At 59.2% G+C, this 14,308-nt stretch overlaps 1 protein-coding gene across 1 annotated transcript; it reads right to left on the minus strand.

The window, feature by feature from the left end:
* Positions 1–6,833: 6,833 nt before the first annotated feature.
* On the minus strand, positions 6,834–12,054 carry FEV (FEV transcription factor, ETS family member). Its single transcript, XM_041473365.1, is given in 4 exon segments — positions 6,834–8,234; positions 8,237–8,446; positions 10,962–11,165; positions 12,003–12,054. Coding segments are annotated over 4 exon segments (765 nt in total). The 3' UTR covers positions 6,834–7,935.
* Positions 12,055–14,308: the final 2,254 nt, after the last annotated feature.

Genomic DNA, 14,308 nt, shown 5'->3' on the forward strand with positions numbered 1-14,308 from the left:
AGGGGGAGCGGTGCCCCTCCCACCTCCGCCAAGCGGGGGACGGGGGGGCTGCGGAGGAGCGGAGGCTCCTGGATGCATTTTCTCTAGAAAAAAAGGGTGAAAAAATGGATGTGGGGGCCGGGGGCAGGAGGGCTCGGGGGGGGATTTTGGGGTGTGGAGGGTGCATGTGAACGAGTCCCTCGGCGCGGGCAGGGCCGCCCCGCGCCTCCGCAGCGCTCCCGGTGCTGTCCGTGGTGCTGGAGCTGCCGCGCCTGAGCAGACAAAGGCGGGGATTGCGGGCAAGGCTGGGGGGATTTCTGTGGGCGATGCCTTCCCCCCCCACCCCCCACCCACGTGTGCTATATGGGCCCCCTCCCCCAGCATGGGCGACTCTGCCCTCACCCCGCGGGAGCCGCCCGCATACCCCTTTGTTCGAGCCGCTGGGGGGGCGCCCACGCCCGTCCCCTCGGGTAAATCCCCCCCCGTGTGCCTCCCGAAACAAGGGATGATGCCTCCCCCTCCTTGGCTTGCTGCGGGAAGAGGGGTCTGTGCCAGAGGAGGCCTAGGGTGCCCAAACGGAGGGGCCTGCTATGGGAGGGGGGTCTCCTCTCCTCTTGCTTTGCTTCACTGGAGAATAAAGAGGTGGCCTGGATGGGCCTGGCAGTGGCTCCTGGACTTGCTGGGCTGTGGGGTGCAAGGGCAATTGGGGTAACACCCCAAGCTCCTGGTCATGACCCACTGCTCCCCAAGAGGGATGGGGGGCCCTGGTTCCCAAAGGGGTTTTACTTCTTGGTGTGAGTTGGGGGGTCAAATTTTCACCCCTTTTTGTGCCCAAGGCCAGTCCTGGTCCACCTGAGTGTCTTCTGGACCCTTGTGAGCTCTCCTGACCTTCTCCATTCCAGATGGAAATTCCTGATGCCTGTCTGCCACACTGAATTTAAACAGAATGCCACAGTTCATGTCACCTCCATTTTTTTTTTTTAATTTAGTTTTATTTTTCCTGAAGCTGTGCCTCCCTCACCTCACTCCTCCCTACCTCTGCTCTGCAGGGCTGGGCTGCCTTTTCCTGGCAGCAGCAGGCTGTGGGAGCTGTGCTGCTATCCCTGTTAGCAGCCCTGTGCTTCTGCAGACCTCCAGGGAGAGGGGTGGAGCGTGGGGAAGCTTTGCCTTTTTTAAAACTGGTTGCTACGCTTCAGGGTGCTGAATTTTCCAGTTCTTCAGCAGAAGCTGCTGCACATGCTCTCTGGCTGGGGTCTGCATCCAGGGCTTCACAGCCCCTCTGAGCCAGGCATTTGGGCTCCCCTCTGCTGGGAAGAGCTGTGCTGGCTCTACAGGTCATGGAGGGTAAGCTGGATTCTCTCTACCTTTGTGTGCATCAGCAGAGCTGCTAATTAGGCCCAATCTGGCTCATTCAGGCAAAGCTGTGCTGCCAGGAAGACAGCACAGATGTCCCTGTGACGGGGCTGACCTGGCAGGGCGCTGTGCAAGGCTTTTCTGTGCCTCTGTAAACCCAACAAGACCCATGCTGCTCCTGTCCTCCCTCTCCCAATGGATGCTCTTGTCTACCTTTAGACTGACATTCATGTGACCTTGTGGTGAGCTCTCTGGGACACAAGGCATTCCCAACCCACCCCAACTTTGGCCATACCCACATCTTTTCAAGGGAAAGGTAACTTTGGCTTCAACTGGTGGAATTGGAGCCTTATAGCTCCTATGGGGCTGCTGGGAGAGCCCTCACTCTCCTGTATCAGCCTTTGGCAGAGAGGGAAACTGAGGCACAGTGAGATGAATATGAAAGGTGGTCTGCATCACAGGGTAACACTCGAGCCATTGGTACCAGCAATTTCCTCCCTGAGCTGTGGTGTTTGTCCAGTGATTTCTATTCCCAGCTGTAGGGCTTTATGGAGTCTCCTCCCAGAGCTGAACAACCTCCCAGCACTGGAGGATTTTCCCACCCTACAGATCTCCTTAGAGACACTCACAGGGTTATTCCAGCTTCAAGCGCCAGACTTTTAAGTTGCTTCCAGCTGCAGTGAGGCCATGTCCTTCCCCTCCTCCCTTGTGTTTCATTGATTAAGAGTCCTAGGCCTCACTGGGGGATTTAGGAAGAGCTAATTGCAGACTGGTAATTGAAGACAGCTTGGAGTCTCTGGAAATGTCAAGGAATGAGAGAGGAGCTTAGATGCTCCCATGCATTTAAATATGCATCATTGGCTCAGCCAGAGCCTTACTGGGGGGAGGGAGGGAGGGAGACATGTCTGGTTTTCTCTACCCCAGAGGACCTTGTAGAGCTGCCGGGGGTGGGGGGGTAGCACTAACCTTACCTTGTCTGGGAGCTTTCTGCTCCCCCCAAGGCAAAGGAGACCTGTGAGAGAGCACAAGCAGGGCTGGGTACTGAGGGTGAGAATCTCAGGCTAGGGAGCTTGGTTTTCCCCTTTTTAAAACCGTGATTTGACATGCCAGTCTCCTGTGCTGCTGCAGGATTGATGGTCTGGACTCAGGAGACAGCTATTGGACAGCAGCAAGGGGAATGGAGAGAGCTTGTGTCCAAATCTGTGATCCCTGCAGTGCTCCCTGAGGAGCAGTGAGGAGCTGAGACCCTCCCAGGAGGGGCTGAGCAGCCCCTGTGCTGCCAGCCACAGGGCCCAGCAGGGTCTGGGGTTGCAGGGATGGGAGGATTCACATCGTGTTTGGGACTTGGAGGTACAGCAACAGGGCCAAATCAGTGATCAATCACTGCAGAGATCCAGGTGAGGGATCACAGAACTTTCCTAGTTTGAAATTCCTCCAGCAGCAGCACATCTCCTTTCCATGCCTCACAGTGGGTGCCCCATCTGCTCCACATTGCAGCAGCAGAGGTGGGCACTGCAGCCCGCAGTGGGTTCAGCCCCTCCTGCCCCAAGAAGTTCCCTTCTCAGGCCAAAGCATCCTTATCTGCCTTCTCTAAGGTGCATGGGAATCTTAGATGCACGCTGGGTGGCAGTGGATCCCAAGGATGAATAGTCACACATGAAAAAGGGAGTTTCTGCCTGGAGTCATGGAAAAAGCTCTGTGGGACTTTCCTTGCCTGACTGCTCTGTCTGTGGAGCCAACTCCATGGGCTGGGTGAGCTGGCCATAGCACTGGGGCAGCCAGCCTGGCAAGCCATGCCTCTTCCATGTCAGACAAACAGCAGGGAAGCCGTGGTTTTGCTATTAAGAGTTGCCATCATCCCCCAGAATGACTTGGAGATGCTCCAGGGGAGGAAAATATTCTGGATGATGCAGACCCAGCACCTGCTTGGCTGCTGAAGGACCTGCCTTGGCCCAGCTTTCTGCACAAGCCTCTCCTCGTTTGCCTGCAAGGATGATGGATGATGTTCCTCCAGGCAGATGGGAGTGGGAGGTCTCTCTTCTGCCTCCGTGGGAGACACTGGAGCACTGGCTCCACTGCAGCTCTGGGCTGTTGCTGCTCTGTTGCATGGGAGTGGCTCCTGGGTACAGGGTTCTGGTCACCTCCCTGCTCCATGGCACGTCAGTCACAGCTGCTCACGGGGGGCTGTGGGGAGCACGTGGGCACAATGACCCAGGGAGATGGCAGCAAAGGGTAGAGAGAGGCAGAGGGTCCCAGACTAAATTGGCTGATGAGATATTTGTACTCAGAGAGGGGCAGGATGCTGCCACAGGGTCTCATCTGATGCAAGACACATCCAGGTTGGGTGGAAGGCTGCAAAAGCTCTGCTTGTGCCTAGGGTGGCCCAGTGGCAGGCATGGGACTGAGGGAGGTGGGATTTAGTTCCCACTGTAGCCAAAGCATGGCCTGTGGCCTTGCCTGGCTGATGTGTTTGGGAATGAGGAGCACAGACTGGGAACAGCTCGGTGCCAGGAAGCTGGGGCAGGTGAGGAAGGGGAACTGGCTACCCTGAAGCCCTGCTGTGATGGTTGATCCTTCTGCCACAGAGCCTGGCAAAGCAGAAGGCCAGGGCTGCACAGGCTGGCTCATTACCTCCAGCTCACTGAGAGCATGGAGGTTCCCCTGTGCTGTGTCCCCTGCCTGTCTCACAGTCCTTCCTCACTTCTGAGGACTTAGCTCCTTAGGGGACAGCCAGGCAGAACCAGGCTGTGACCCAGGGCAGATGTGGGGAGCCTGCCCCAGGGAGTGGATGTCCCCTGAGCTGGAGCAGGGGCTGCTCCCTCATCAGAAGGCCTGCATTAGAGCATAATCTGGCATTAGTGCATTAATCCAGCCCTCCTGCTACTCAGCTCCTGCCCTGAGCAAAGTCCACACCAAGGTCTCAGTGTACAGCTGGGCAGCAGCAGCACCAGGACACTCTCCCTGGCCACCCCTGATGGGCACCAGGGACAAGGTTTGGGTTTATGGGGGCAGTACAGCCCCGGCCCTCAGCACATTGCCAAGGGAGAAAGCATCTTTTGGAAGCATCACTGCTGCTTTCTTGGAGGGACTTCACACGGGGTTTTGGAGCCTGGCTGCCTGCACCTGCAGGCTCTGGCTGAGCCACACTAAGTCATGAAGCACTTTGCAGGGAGCCAGGCCAAAAGAAGGTGGTGTCTGGAGAGAGGATGTGAGTCAGCAGCTTGGGTGTAGGGGGCTGAGGAGCCAGTGCAGCTGGGACGAGGCGAGAAGGAAGGAGGTGGGAAGTAGGAGAGCTGGAGAGGGTGCAGGAGTGGGCAGGGAGGCAGTCTGTGTCCCCCAGGGCAGACTTGGCCTGGCTGTACTGCAAAGGCTTTTCCTAGCATGAGAAATGAAGAAAGTGGCAACATGACTTGACTAAAATAGGAGAGGGACTAATCCGTTCCCCCTCTGATACATTGCAGTGGGGCTGGAAGACTTTGGAGGAGTTGGAGAGGTCCCCCTGTCATGCTGGCAACAGGTTGAGGTCAGGGCAGCCCTCTTGCCAGCTGAGCAAAGCCAGATACAAAGATACTTTGTTGGGGTTTTTTTTAAGTAGAAAAAAGAAAAATCCTTCTTCCTTTAATCATAGAGGAGCAGAGGAAGCTGCTAGGCCATGTGCTCTGCTCCCTCAGTCTTCCCAGCGAAGGCTGAAGCCCTTTGGGACTGTGTTCTCCATCTCACCCTACACAGGGCACCCAAGGACTCCCCACAGGTAGGCTGGGAGCCCAGAGGTGCACTGAGTGCAGCTGTCAGCCACATAAAATGGGCTCCCCACCAGCTGGTGCACCCCACAGTCAGACACGGTGCTCCCCCCTCTGCCCCCCGGCTGGGCACCCCTGCCCAGGGCCAGGGATGATGTTCCACGGGGAGCTGTGCTGGGCTCGGCCCTGCTTGCCCATTGGCAGGATTTTGCTGCAGTCTGCTCTGAGCCGGTGGTTTTGGTGACTGAAGAAACCTGCAGAAAGCAGCACTGCTGGTGGATTGGGTCAGACAGGGCTCGGGGGAGGGGGGAGGCTGGGTTGGGTGAAGGTGGTGCTCTGTTCAGCCCTCCGATAAGCTCAACATGTGAGGGGAGGCGGCTCCCAGCGGGGCCTGGGGACGGGAGCATCCCGAGTTGCCATGGTGACACCGGCTGCATCCTCAGGCAGGCGGGAGCATCGCTGGTGCAGCCCCGCATGGCTGTTCGCCCCTCCGCTTCCTTCCCGGCTGCCATCCCCGGGGAGAGCAGGGCTGCTGCCCGGCTCCTGGCGCTGCACCCTGGGGACAGAGCGGTGCGACAGTGCCAGCCGAGCTCAGAGCGAGCCAAGCGAGCCGCAGCCGCAGCCTGTTGCGGCGGGGGTGTGCGGCGGCCCTCCCCCTCCCGAAAAGGTAAGTCCCCCTTTTCCCCAGCACGTCCCGCCTCCAATCCATCGGGGATCCGGGATGCAAGGTCGGGCGTGAGGCGCGGGCCGGACTCACCTGGGCTTCCCTAGCGCAGCCCCTGGCAGAGGGACGGGAAGGGGGAAGGGAGGAGCTGCTAGTGACCCACATCCCTTAATCCGTGTCCTGCCCTGCGTCACGCAGTTACCTAAGCCCCGAAGCAGGCTCCCCCGGCGAGGGCACGGCCCTCTGCCGCTCTCTGAGGGAGCCAGTTGTGGCCATTTCCCCCATTTTGTTCTCGTGGAGTGAAACCTGGAGGCAGGGGATGTCTCCAGCCTATCTGGGCACTGGGTGCTTGGGGGTAACTACTCCTTTTCCCCCTCACTTCACCTCCTGCCGTGCCTGGGAAGCAGTCTGTGCAACACTCGGAAACCCTGGAGGTAGGGACAGCCCCCTGCCCAGTCCCTGCAACTCCTTTTGCTCTCACGGGCTCTCTGCCCCCTCACCCCCCCCCCCCCCCCCCCCCCCCCCCCCCGCCCCCCCCCCCCCCCCCCACTTCACAGCCTGAGCCCTCCCCAGAGGACACACTGACATCAGATCCCACTCCCTTAAGCTGATTAGAGCAGTAAGGATGCATTGGAGCAGATGCCACCAGGGCTATGAGAGTGAGCATACCCTGGAGGGATGCAGAAGGGCAGCATGGAGCCCCCAGATGTGGGAACTGCTGTGGGCGGGGGCATGAAGGGAGAGCAGGTGGGGGCTGACCACTCCTTCCATGGGCTGGGGAGTTGCACGACTCCCCCTACACAGCCAGTTTGATCCCTTTTGCAAGCCTGGGAGCCTGAGAACAGCATATGTGGCTTTCCTGAAAGGGAGTCTCCAGTAACACAGAGGTTTCCAGCTCTGTCCTGTCTCTTGGGGATTGTAAGAACCAGAGGGGGTGCCTGGAGAAAAGATGATGCAGATAATGGCCACATCCTTCCCACCCCAGCCCTGAAGGTGTTCTGGCTCAGATGGGAGAGGATTTGCTGAGTGATTCCCCCTCTCACCAGCTCCCTTCAGACAGGAGAGGACACAGGTCACAGCACCTCTCTGTTTTATTGAACACCAATCCCACCCCCCAGCCAGTGCAGAGCTCAGCGTGCCCAGCTCTTGTGCATCCACTGGGCCAAAGTCCTGCTCCAGAGGATGGGGGCAGCTCCTTGAACCCAGGGGAAGTGACCCAGGGCTGCTCCTTGATGCCTGGGGCTCCCAGGCCTGCTGTCATCTCTTCTTCTGCTCCACCACCCACTCTGCCTTGTCCCTGGGGATATTCCTGCTTATGGAGAGTGTCCCACCAAGCCCTGCATGTGAGAGGCTAAAACTGGAACCTTAATCTAGGAAGTGATGAGCAGGACACCAGTTCATGTGCAGGGTGTCAGGAACTGTCTGTGGTGTGAGCCTTGGGCACTGGGGAGAGGGCAGAGTTGCAGAGACCAGGCTAGGCTGCCTCCAGGCTCTGGTCTTGCCCTGAGGACTGGCAGTGAGCCCCACATTTGTCCCTGGCACCTCCAACCCCAGAGCCCTGCCCCGGGTCTGAGTGAACCCATAGAAAGCATCTGCTCTCCAGACCAAGGCTTCTCCTGAGGTCTGAAGGAAGTCACCTTCAGGCAACAGCTATAGGAGGGATGGAGGAAACAAAGCCTTTGGAGACAAAGGTGAGGGGACCAAGTGATCAAGGAAGGTCCCTTCCTTGTCCCTGCTCAGTGTGACCCTCATTCATGGACACAGCTGCCTTAGGCCCCAGCTCCTGGCTCCTCTCTGCAGGGAATGGAGAGGGCAGGCCCAAGCTGGAGGCAGAGCTAGGCACGTTCATGGTGTGGGCAGTGTGTTGTAAAGGAAAGGAGGGACAATGTCCCTGCCAGGGGAGGAGCCCATGGTTTTTCCTTCCATTCACACCCTGCTTCAGGTATCCACATCTGTTCCTAGGGTCATGGATAATTCCTCATCTTAAATTTAGATGGCTTCCCTCCTCCAGCCACCCACATCAGAGAACAAACCCAGCTATCCTGCAAGCACCCCCCATCCCCCACACCACATCAAACATAAAAGGGGGCAAGTGAGAGTAGGGCACAATCCCATCCCCATCCCTCCCCGATGAGCTTCCCAAATCCACAGCCCCATGCTGCCAGGGACATGGAGCATCCACGTGGCACAGCTGAGCCTCTAATGGTAGTGGTTGTTCATGTTGTTGAGGTGGGAGGCTGCCATGGCACTGAATGAGGCTGAGGGCTGGAGCCCGTGCCCGGGGTAGAGGGATGGGCTGGAGCCAGGCCAGTAGGAGAAGCCAGCCGGTGTCACTCCCGAGGTCATGAGGTTGAGTTTGGAGATGCCCGAGAAGGGCAGCGGTGCCAGGTTGCCCTGGAATTTGTAGAGAGCGTGGTCGGGGGTGGCTGGCTGGCACACCTGGGCCAGCCCGTGGAAGTCGAACTTGTAGGCGTAGCGCTTGCCGTGGACCTTGGTCAGATGTTCTTGTCGTAGTAGTAGCGCAGCGCCCGGCTCAGCTTGTCATAATTCATGTTGGGCTTGCTCTTGCGCTCACCCCAGCGCCGCGCCACCTCGTCAGGGTCGATCAGCTTGAACTCCCCGTTTGTGCCTTCCCAGGCGATGCAGTTCAGGTTGGCCCGGTCCGAAAGCAGCTCCAGCAAGAACTGCCACAGCTGGATCTGCCCGCTGCCTGCAAGTCCGGGCGCCAGAGAGGTTAAAGCTCCCTCCCAGAGCACAAGGTGAGGGACAGGATGTGCCCCAATCCCCTTGACACACTGTTTGTTGCCCTCTCCCACACCCAGGTTTTGCCTGCACCTCATTGCATCTTCCCTGCTTTAGAGACACATAAGATGGTGACAAGGTCAACATCCCAACCCCATCCTGCACCCCCAGATGTGAGGAGAAGACGCCCCTGAGCCTTGAGGTGGAGTAGGAGTGCTCAGAGGTCAGCACAGGTTGCAGTGGGACTCTGAGATCCAGAGTTCCCCCTCCCTCCCTCCCATCCACATTCACACACCACTGGAGATGAATACCTGCTTGTTTGTTTTTGTGGGAGGATGTGGCCTTGTCCTTTTATTGCCAGCCACAAGAAGAACATATCTTGGCAGAACCCAGATCCATCCCAACACAAACATTCCCCCCCGCCATGTCTGCTTGAAACTGGGCTGGTCTCACAGCCCCTGCTTTAGGGACACTGTGCCCTGCACAGGTGTCTCTGTGGTCAACTCAAGTCAGGGAGCAACACTCATCTGAACTACACCACAGAGAGACACAGGCAGGTGTAAGGCAGGGAGAGACAAGGACAGAGCATGACCTACTGTGGCTTTGAATCAGGCATCAATGATGCTCCTTGTTTCCAGAGGAAAAAATGTCCTCCCTGAGCCATGGCCATTGCATCTGCAGCTTGCACCAAGGAGTATCCTCGGTGGGTGCCCGTGGTGCCCCTGTGCCAGGCTGTGCACACACCCATGGTGAGGCACAAGGACATGCTCCATGTGTGTGGCCTCTCCATGAGAGGGAATCTGGACCTTTGGGCAAGGGGGAGTCCTGCTGCTGGGACCAGGCTACCCTGCAGAGCAGCCCTGCCCTTACCTAGGCACCCCACTCTGCCTCCTCTGAGCAGCATCCCCTGCACATCCCTGCTCCTGGTGCCAGTCCTTGCAGCACAGACTCCCTCCAGAGCAGAGGATGTCTTTGCAGTTATCCCTGTGCTCTTCTAACGTTATTTCATGTAAAGGTTCTTGGATCTTATACAGAGGTTTAGGACCCATGACCTCAGCAACAAGAAGTCCTACAGCTCTTCTACATTTCCCACAAAAGAAACCTTGTTCTGCTTGTTTTAGACCCACCTATTTTATCTGGTTCTCCCTGTATCTTGCTCTAGAAGAAGCAGGGAACAGCCATTCCCTATCCATTCCCATTCCACCAAAACCCACTCAGACGTCCTGATCCAGGCAGTTGAGCCCAGGTCTTTCCAAGGTGTTGTATTTCCTAATTCCCCATCCTGGGACCAAGGCAGGGGATCTCTCCTCCCTAGGGTGCACCTGCAGCCCTTGCCTCTTCTCCATCACCACAGCCCCCACCCTGGCCTCCAGCTATCTCCCACCCGTGGGTGTTCCACCCCATGCAAGGAGGTCAGGGAGACCTTGGGGGTGCATCTGGGTGGGGTGGTGAGGCTCAGTCCTGGCTGCTGCACGGTGCAGCACATGACAGTGCATCTGAGAGCTCCTGAAGGAAATATCCAGGCACCCAAAAAAGATCCTTCTCGCTGCAGCAGTGTTTAGAGTACAGCTGGGCAGAGTCTGCAGTGCAGAGGTAAAAGGGCTCCCCCATTTCCATCTTTCTCCCCCTCCCACCACTAAAGCAGGGCTCCATTTTTCCTGCTCAGAGGAGTCCCTGGTCCCTGCCTCCTAGCAAACGGGCAAGCTACATGGCCCAAACACTGCAGTGCTGGCCCCGCGACACCCAGTGCTGCCACGCTCCCGAGCAAGCCGCAGGCTGCTCCCTGCCCAGCGCTGGGAGCTCCAGGCTGCTCCCTGGCCAGCGCTGGGAGCTCCAGGCTGCTCCCTGGCCAGCGCTGGGAGCTCCAGGCTGCTCCCTGGCCAGCGCTGGGAGCTCCAGGCTGCTCCCTGCCCAGCGCTGGCCGATGCCCGTGACCCCTGCGCGGGGTGTTCCAGATGGATGGCTCCGGTTCCCGGGGACACATCACTTCCGAGCCCTGTCCAAGCCCCAGCGCTTCACTGGCAGCTCCCTCACGAATGATGTCTCAGCTCTCCTCTCCACTCGCAGGAACGGATCTCCCGAGCCCGGATTAGCCCGCCCCACTCCCGGGATGGCTGGCAGCTCCCTCCCGTCGGATGTCCCGGAGCTCCCGGGAGACCGGAGTTAGGACCCCGCACTCTGCCCGCTGCGGGGCTCGGGGGGATGAGTTCCCCGCTCCTCTCTGATGCCACGGACGGGAGCTTCCGACCACCGGGGTTGGCCGCTGTCCCCGTGGGAACTGGGGCGGGATGCTCCCAGCCGGAGGCACTCGCAGCAGCCGGGAGCGGGTGGCCGCGTCCTGCAAGGGCAGTGCCCGGCAAAGGACGGGAAAGGGTCTCCGGTGGCTGCTGGGCGGGAGAGAATGCGGGTACCCCGAGGTCCCCGTTCCGTGCCGGCCGAGGGGAGCGGGGCCCGTCCAGGGGAAGGGGCAGCGGTGCTCTTACCTTTCTGCACGCCGGGGCTGAGAGACCCCCACGCCTGGCTCTTCCCGTCTTTGAACAAAGTTTCCCCGACTGGATCTGGGGGGAAAAGGGAACGCGGGTGGTGTGGAGGGAGGGCTGGAACCAGGCGGGACCGCGACACCCCAGCGCCCACCCGCGGGCAGCGTCCCCGCAGCCCCCGGCCGCTCCCCCTTGCCTGCCCCGCCGCTGCGGCGAAGCCAGGAAACGCGTCCAGGAAAAAGGAAATCCGATTTCCGACCCAGCCGGGGAAGCTTTTAAATAGGAATAGACGATCCAGTGGGCTGGGGTAGGGAGGAGAAAGGGAGTGAGGGAGACAGGTGTGGGGCAGGGGGAGAGGGAGAGGAGGCGGGTGGGTGGCAGGATGGGTGACAGGAGCGGCGGGTGGAAGCAAGGATGTCTGTCGGCATTTGGGGAGTGCACTGCTGTGGAAAGGAGAGATAAATGGATAGCAGGAAGGAAATGGGTGAATGGATGGAAGGACAGAAGAGATGATGGTGAGTGGGTAGGTGGAGGAAAGAAAGTGCGAGAGATCGATGGATGGAAGGGCAGGTAATGGATAAGATGATGGGAAAACAGGCTGATGGAAGGGACGTTGGGTGGATGGAGGGGTTGGCTGATGCCAGGGATAGAAAGGGGGATGCAGGGACAAGTGGGTGGGGTGGAAGAATGGATGGAAGCTCTGGGGAAGGGTGGGTGGGTGGGTGGAAAGATGGGTTGGAAGAAAAGAAGGGTGGATGCAGAGATGGAAGGACAGGGCGACGGTGGGTGGATGAAGGATGGGAAGATGAATGTGCAGGTGTGGAAAGCTGTGAGGGCAGCTGAAAGGAAGAAGGAAGGGATGTTTGTGGTGCTGGAAGGCAGGAAGAGAAAATGGACAGAGGGAGAGCGGATAACAGGGTAGGCGCTGGAAGGAGATGGGGCAGAGGAGAGCCCCAGGGCCTCAGCGGGACAGGGTGGGCAGGGCTGGGCGCTGTGCGGTGCACGGCGCTGCGGTGGGGCAGCGGCCGAGGGATCCGCCCGTACCTGGCAGGTACATGTTGAGCAGCAGTGGCACCGCTCCGGTGCCGTGTCTCATGGCAGCTGTGGGGGCGGCCCGCGGGCTGCATGTTTTAATATTCCTGCCCCTATTATTATTATTATTATTCCACTTTATCAGGGAGCAGCTGATGGCGAATAAATGGCAGCGGGACGGGCAGGGGACGGGCAGGGGCCGGGGGAGGCGGGGGAAGGGGGAGTTTCCAGGCAACTCGCAGGGGCTGGGGCCCCGGCTCCAGCAATTTCCTCCGCTGTAATTAAAGCGGGCGCTGCCCCCCCCTTCCTCCCCCCGCTATCGGGCCCGCATCAGACTTTAATCACGGCCGCGGGTTTCTATGGAGAACGGTTCGGGCCGCTTCCTGCCTCTTCCGCCTCCTTAACTCTTCGCAAACACGGCGCTGACATCCCAGCTGGGAGCGGGCCCGGCCACTGCCTGCCTGGAGACTGCCCGGGCCCGGCCTCCCACCAGCATCTCGCCTCCCGAGCCGCCCAGGGGCCCCGGAGCCGCTCCCCGGCGCGGCGCGGGCAGCAGCACCCGCGCTGCGCCCCGGCCTCCGGCTCTCCCAGCCGCAGCGCTGCTGGCCCTGGGGGTCCGCCCCTGCCCCCGCCCCAGCTCCAGCATCACCAGCACAGTCCTGGGGGCTCCGTGCAGTTCACAGAGCCCTGGCGTGGGCCAGGTGAGTCCCCACCAGGGCCCTCCACCTCCAGGACAATGGTCATGGGGCTCCTTTGCAGTGCCCAGAGTTTTGGGGTGGTAAGTGCATCTCCAGCAGCTGGTGGCACCAGGTCATCCCACAGCTCTGCCACCTCCCTGGCTCCTCTGTGCTCTCCTGAATAGTCCCTGCCGCAGGGACAGTCAAGCCTGTGACCATCCCACAGCACCCAGCCCTGTCCCAATCTGCTGCACATCTTTATTAGGATCCAGAGAAGCTGGGTAAACCCCAACACCCACACAAACCAGGATGGCCCCATCTTCATCCGCTTGTGCTGGCAGCGCTGGGTACATTCTGAAGACAGGAGGACATTTCATGGAGAAATTTATGATGGAGGAATGTGATACCAGCTCCAAAAAGACACATCCGGCCAGGTTTTTCCCTGTCACCCATGGCCTCAGCTGTTTTATGCACTTGTGGGGTGCTGTTGGAGTCTCTGTCCCCCAGGTCAGGAGTGGACCCTCCACAGGATCCCACAGCTTGAGGCAGCCAGGCAGTGTGCCAACAGCTGTCACCAGTTCTCCTCCATGAGTCCAACCCTGTACAGCCAAGCTCACAACTTCTTCTGTAGTGTTTCATTGATGTCTGGCAAAAGGATGAGCTCTCATGCTGGATTTAGCTGCCTTTCTGGAAAGTGACCATTACAAGGTATGAACCTAATGGAAATCAGGGTACAGCCATGCCAGACTCACAGTTTTTATTTATACTGCAGCCAAAATGTGCCTGCCCTGCATGGGAAGCTGCAACCCAAGGGGAGTGATGCTCAGTTGGGGTGGCACAGCCCAACAGAGCTGGTGTCTCCTCTTGGCAGGGGGTGTCCCAAGTGTTCAGGAAACAGGGGATCCCTTGGTTACTGAGCTCCACCTCTGCTCCAGGTGCTCCACCTCTGCTGCCCATCTCCATCATGGACAAAGAGCAGATGCTGGCAAGGGGAGCCATGGGCAGAGACCATGGTATTCCCCCAGCAATTCCCCAGCAATCCTGTTTGGAGGTAACAGCCCTTAAAAAGCTTCTCTTCACCCAACTTGTCTCCTGAGCTCCCCTGAACCTCTCATTGGGGTGTCCAGCTCTCTGTACAGCCCAGCAGCCCTGGCTGCTCCCTTCATCCCCCTCCTCCCCAGCCCCCCAAAGTGCAGCTCTCCCAGCAGTGGCTCCGCAGCCTCCCAGACTTGCTTTCGCTGCCTGAGTCACTGAAACAAACCGCAGGCAACAGAAAACAAGCCCCGGAGACAGCGGGGTGAGGCGGGGGGCGTGCCAGACCCACCAACCCGTCCTCTTCTGGCAGCCCGGGGACCATGATACTCCTCCAGCAAACCTGCATGGTGGAGGGCGTGGAGGGGGGGTTGAGGGATATTGCATCAGCCCAGAGTGGGGAGGGGGCAGGGGTGCAGTAGGGGTCAGGCTCAGAAATAGGTTTAGGGCTGCAGGAGCTGGAGGAGGGGGTGCTTTGGAGGGCACGGGGAATGGGACACCTGGGTCCCTGGGAAAGCCAGTGGGTGGGGGGGCTTAAAGTGGGATGTGAGGGGACTGGGATCTTTGAGTGATCTGGGGTCAGAGGTGTGCTGAAGGACAGGGAGTGTC

This window comes from Pyrgilauda ruficollis, unplaced genomic scaffold (genome assembly GCF_017590135.1).
Source record: "Pyrgilauda ruficollis isolate IOZ18807 unplaced genomic scaffold, ASM1759013v1 scaffold3, whole genome shotgun sequence".
In the NCBI taxonomy this organism is placed as follows: Eukaryota; Metazoa; Chordata; class Aves; order Passeriformes; family Passeridae; genus Pyrgilauda; species Pyrgilauda ruficollis.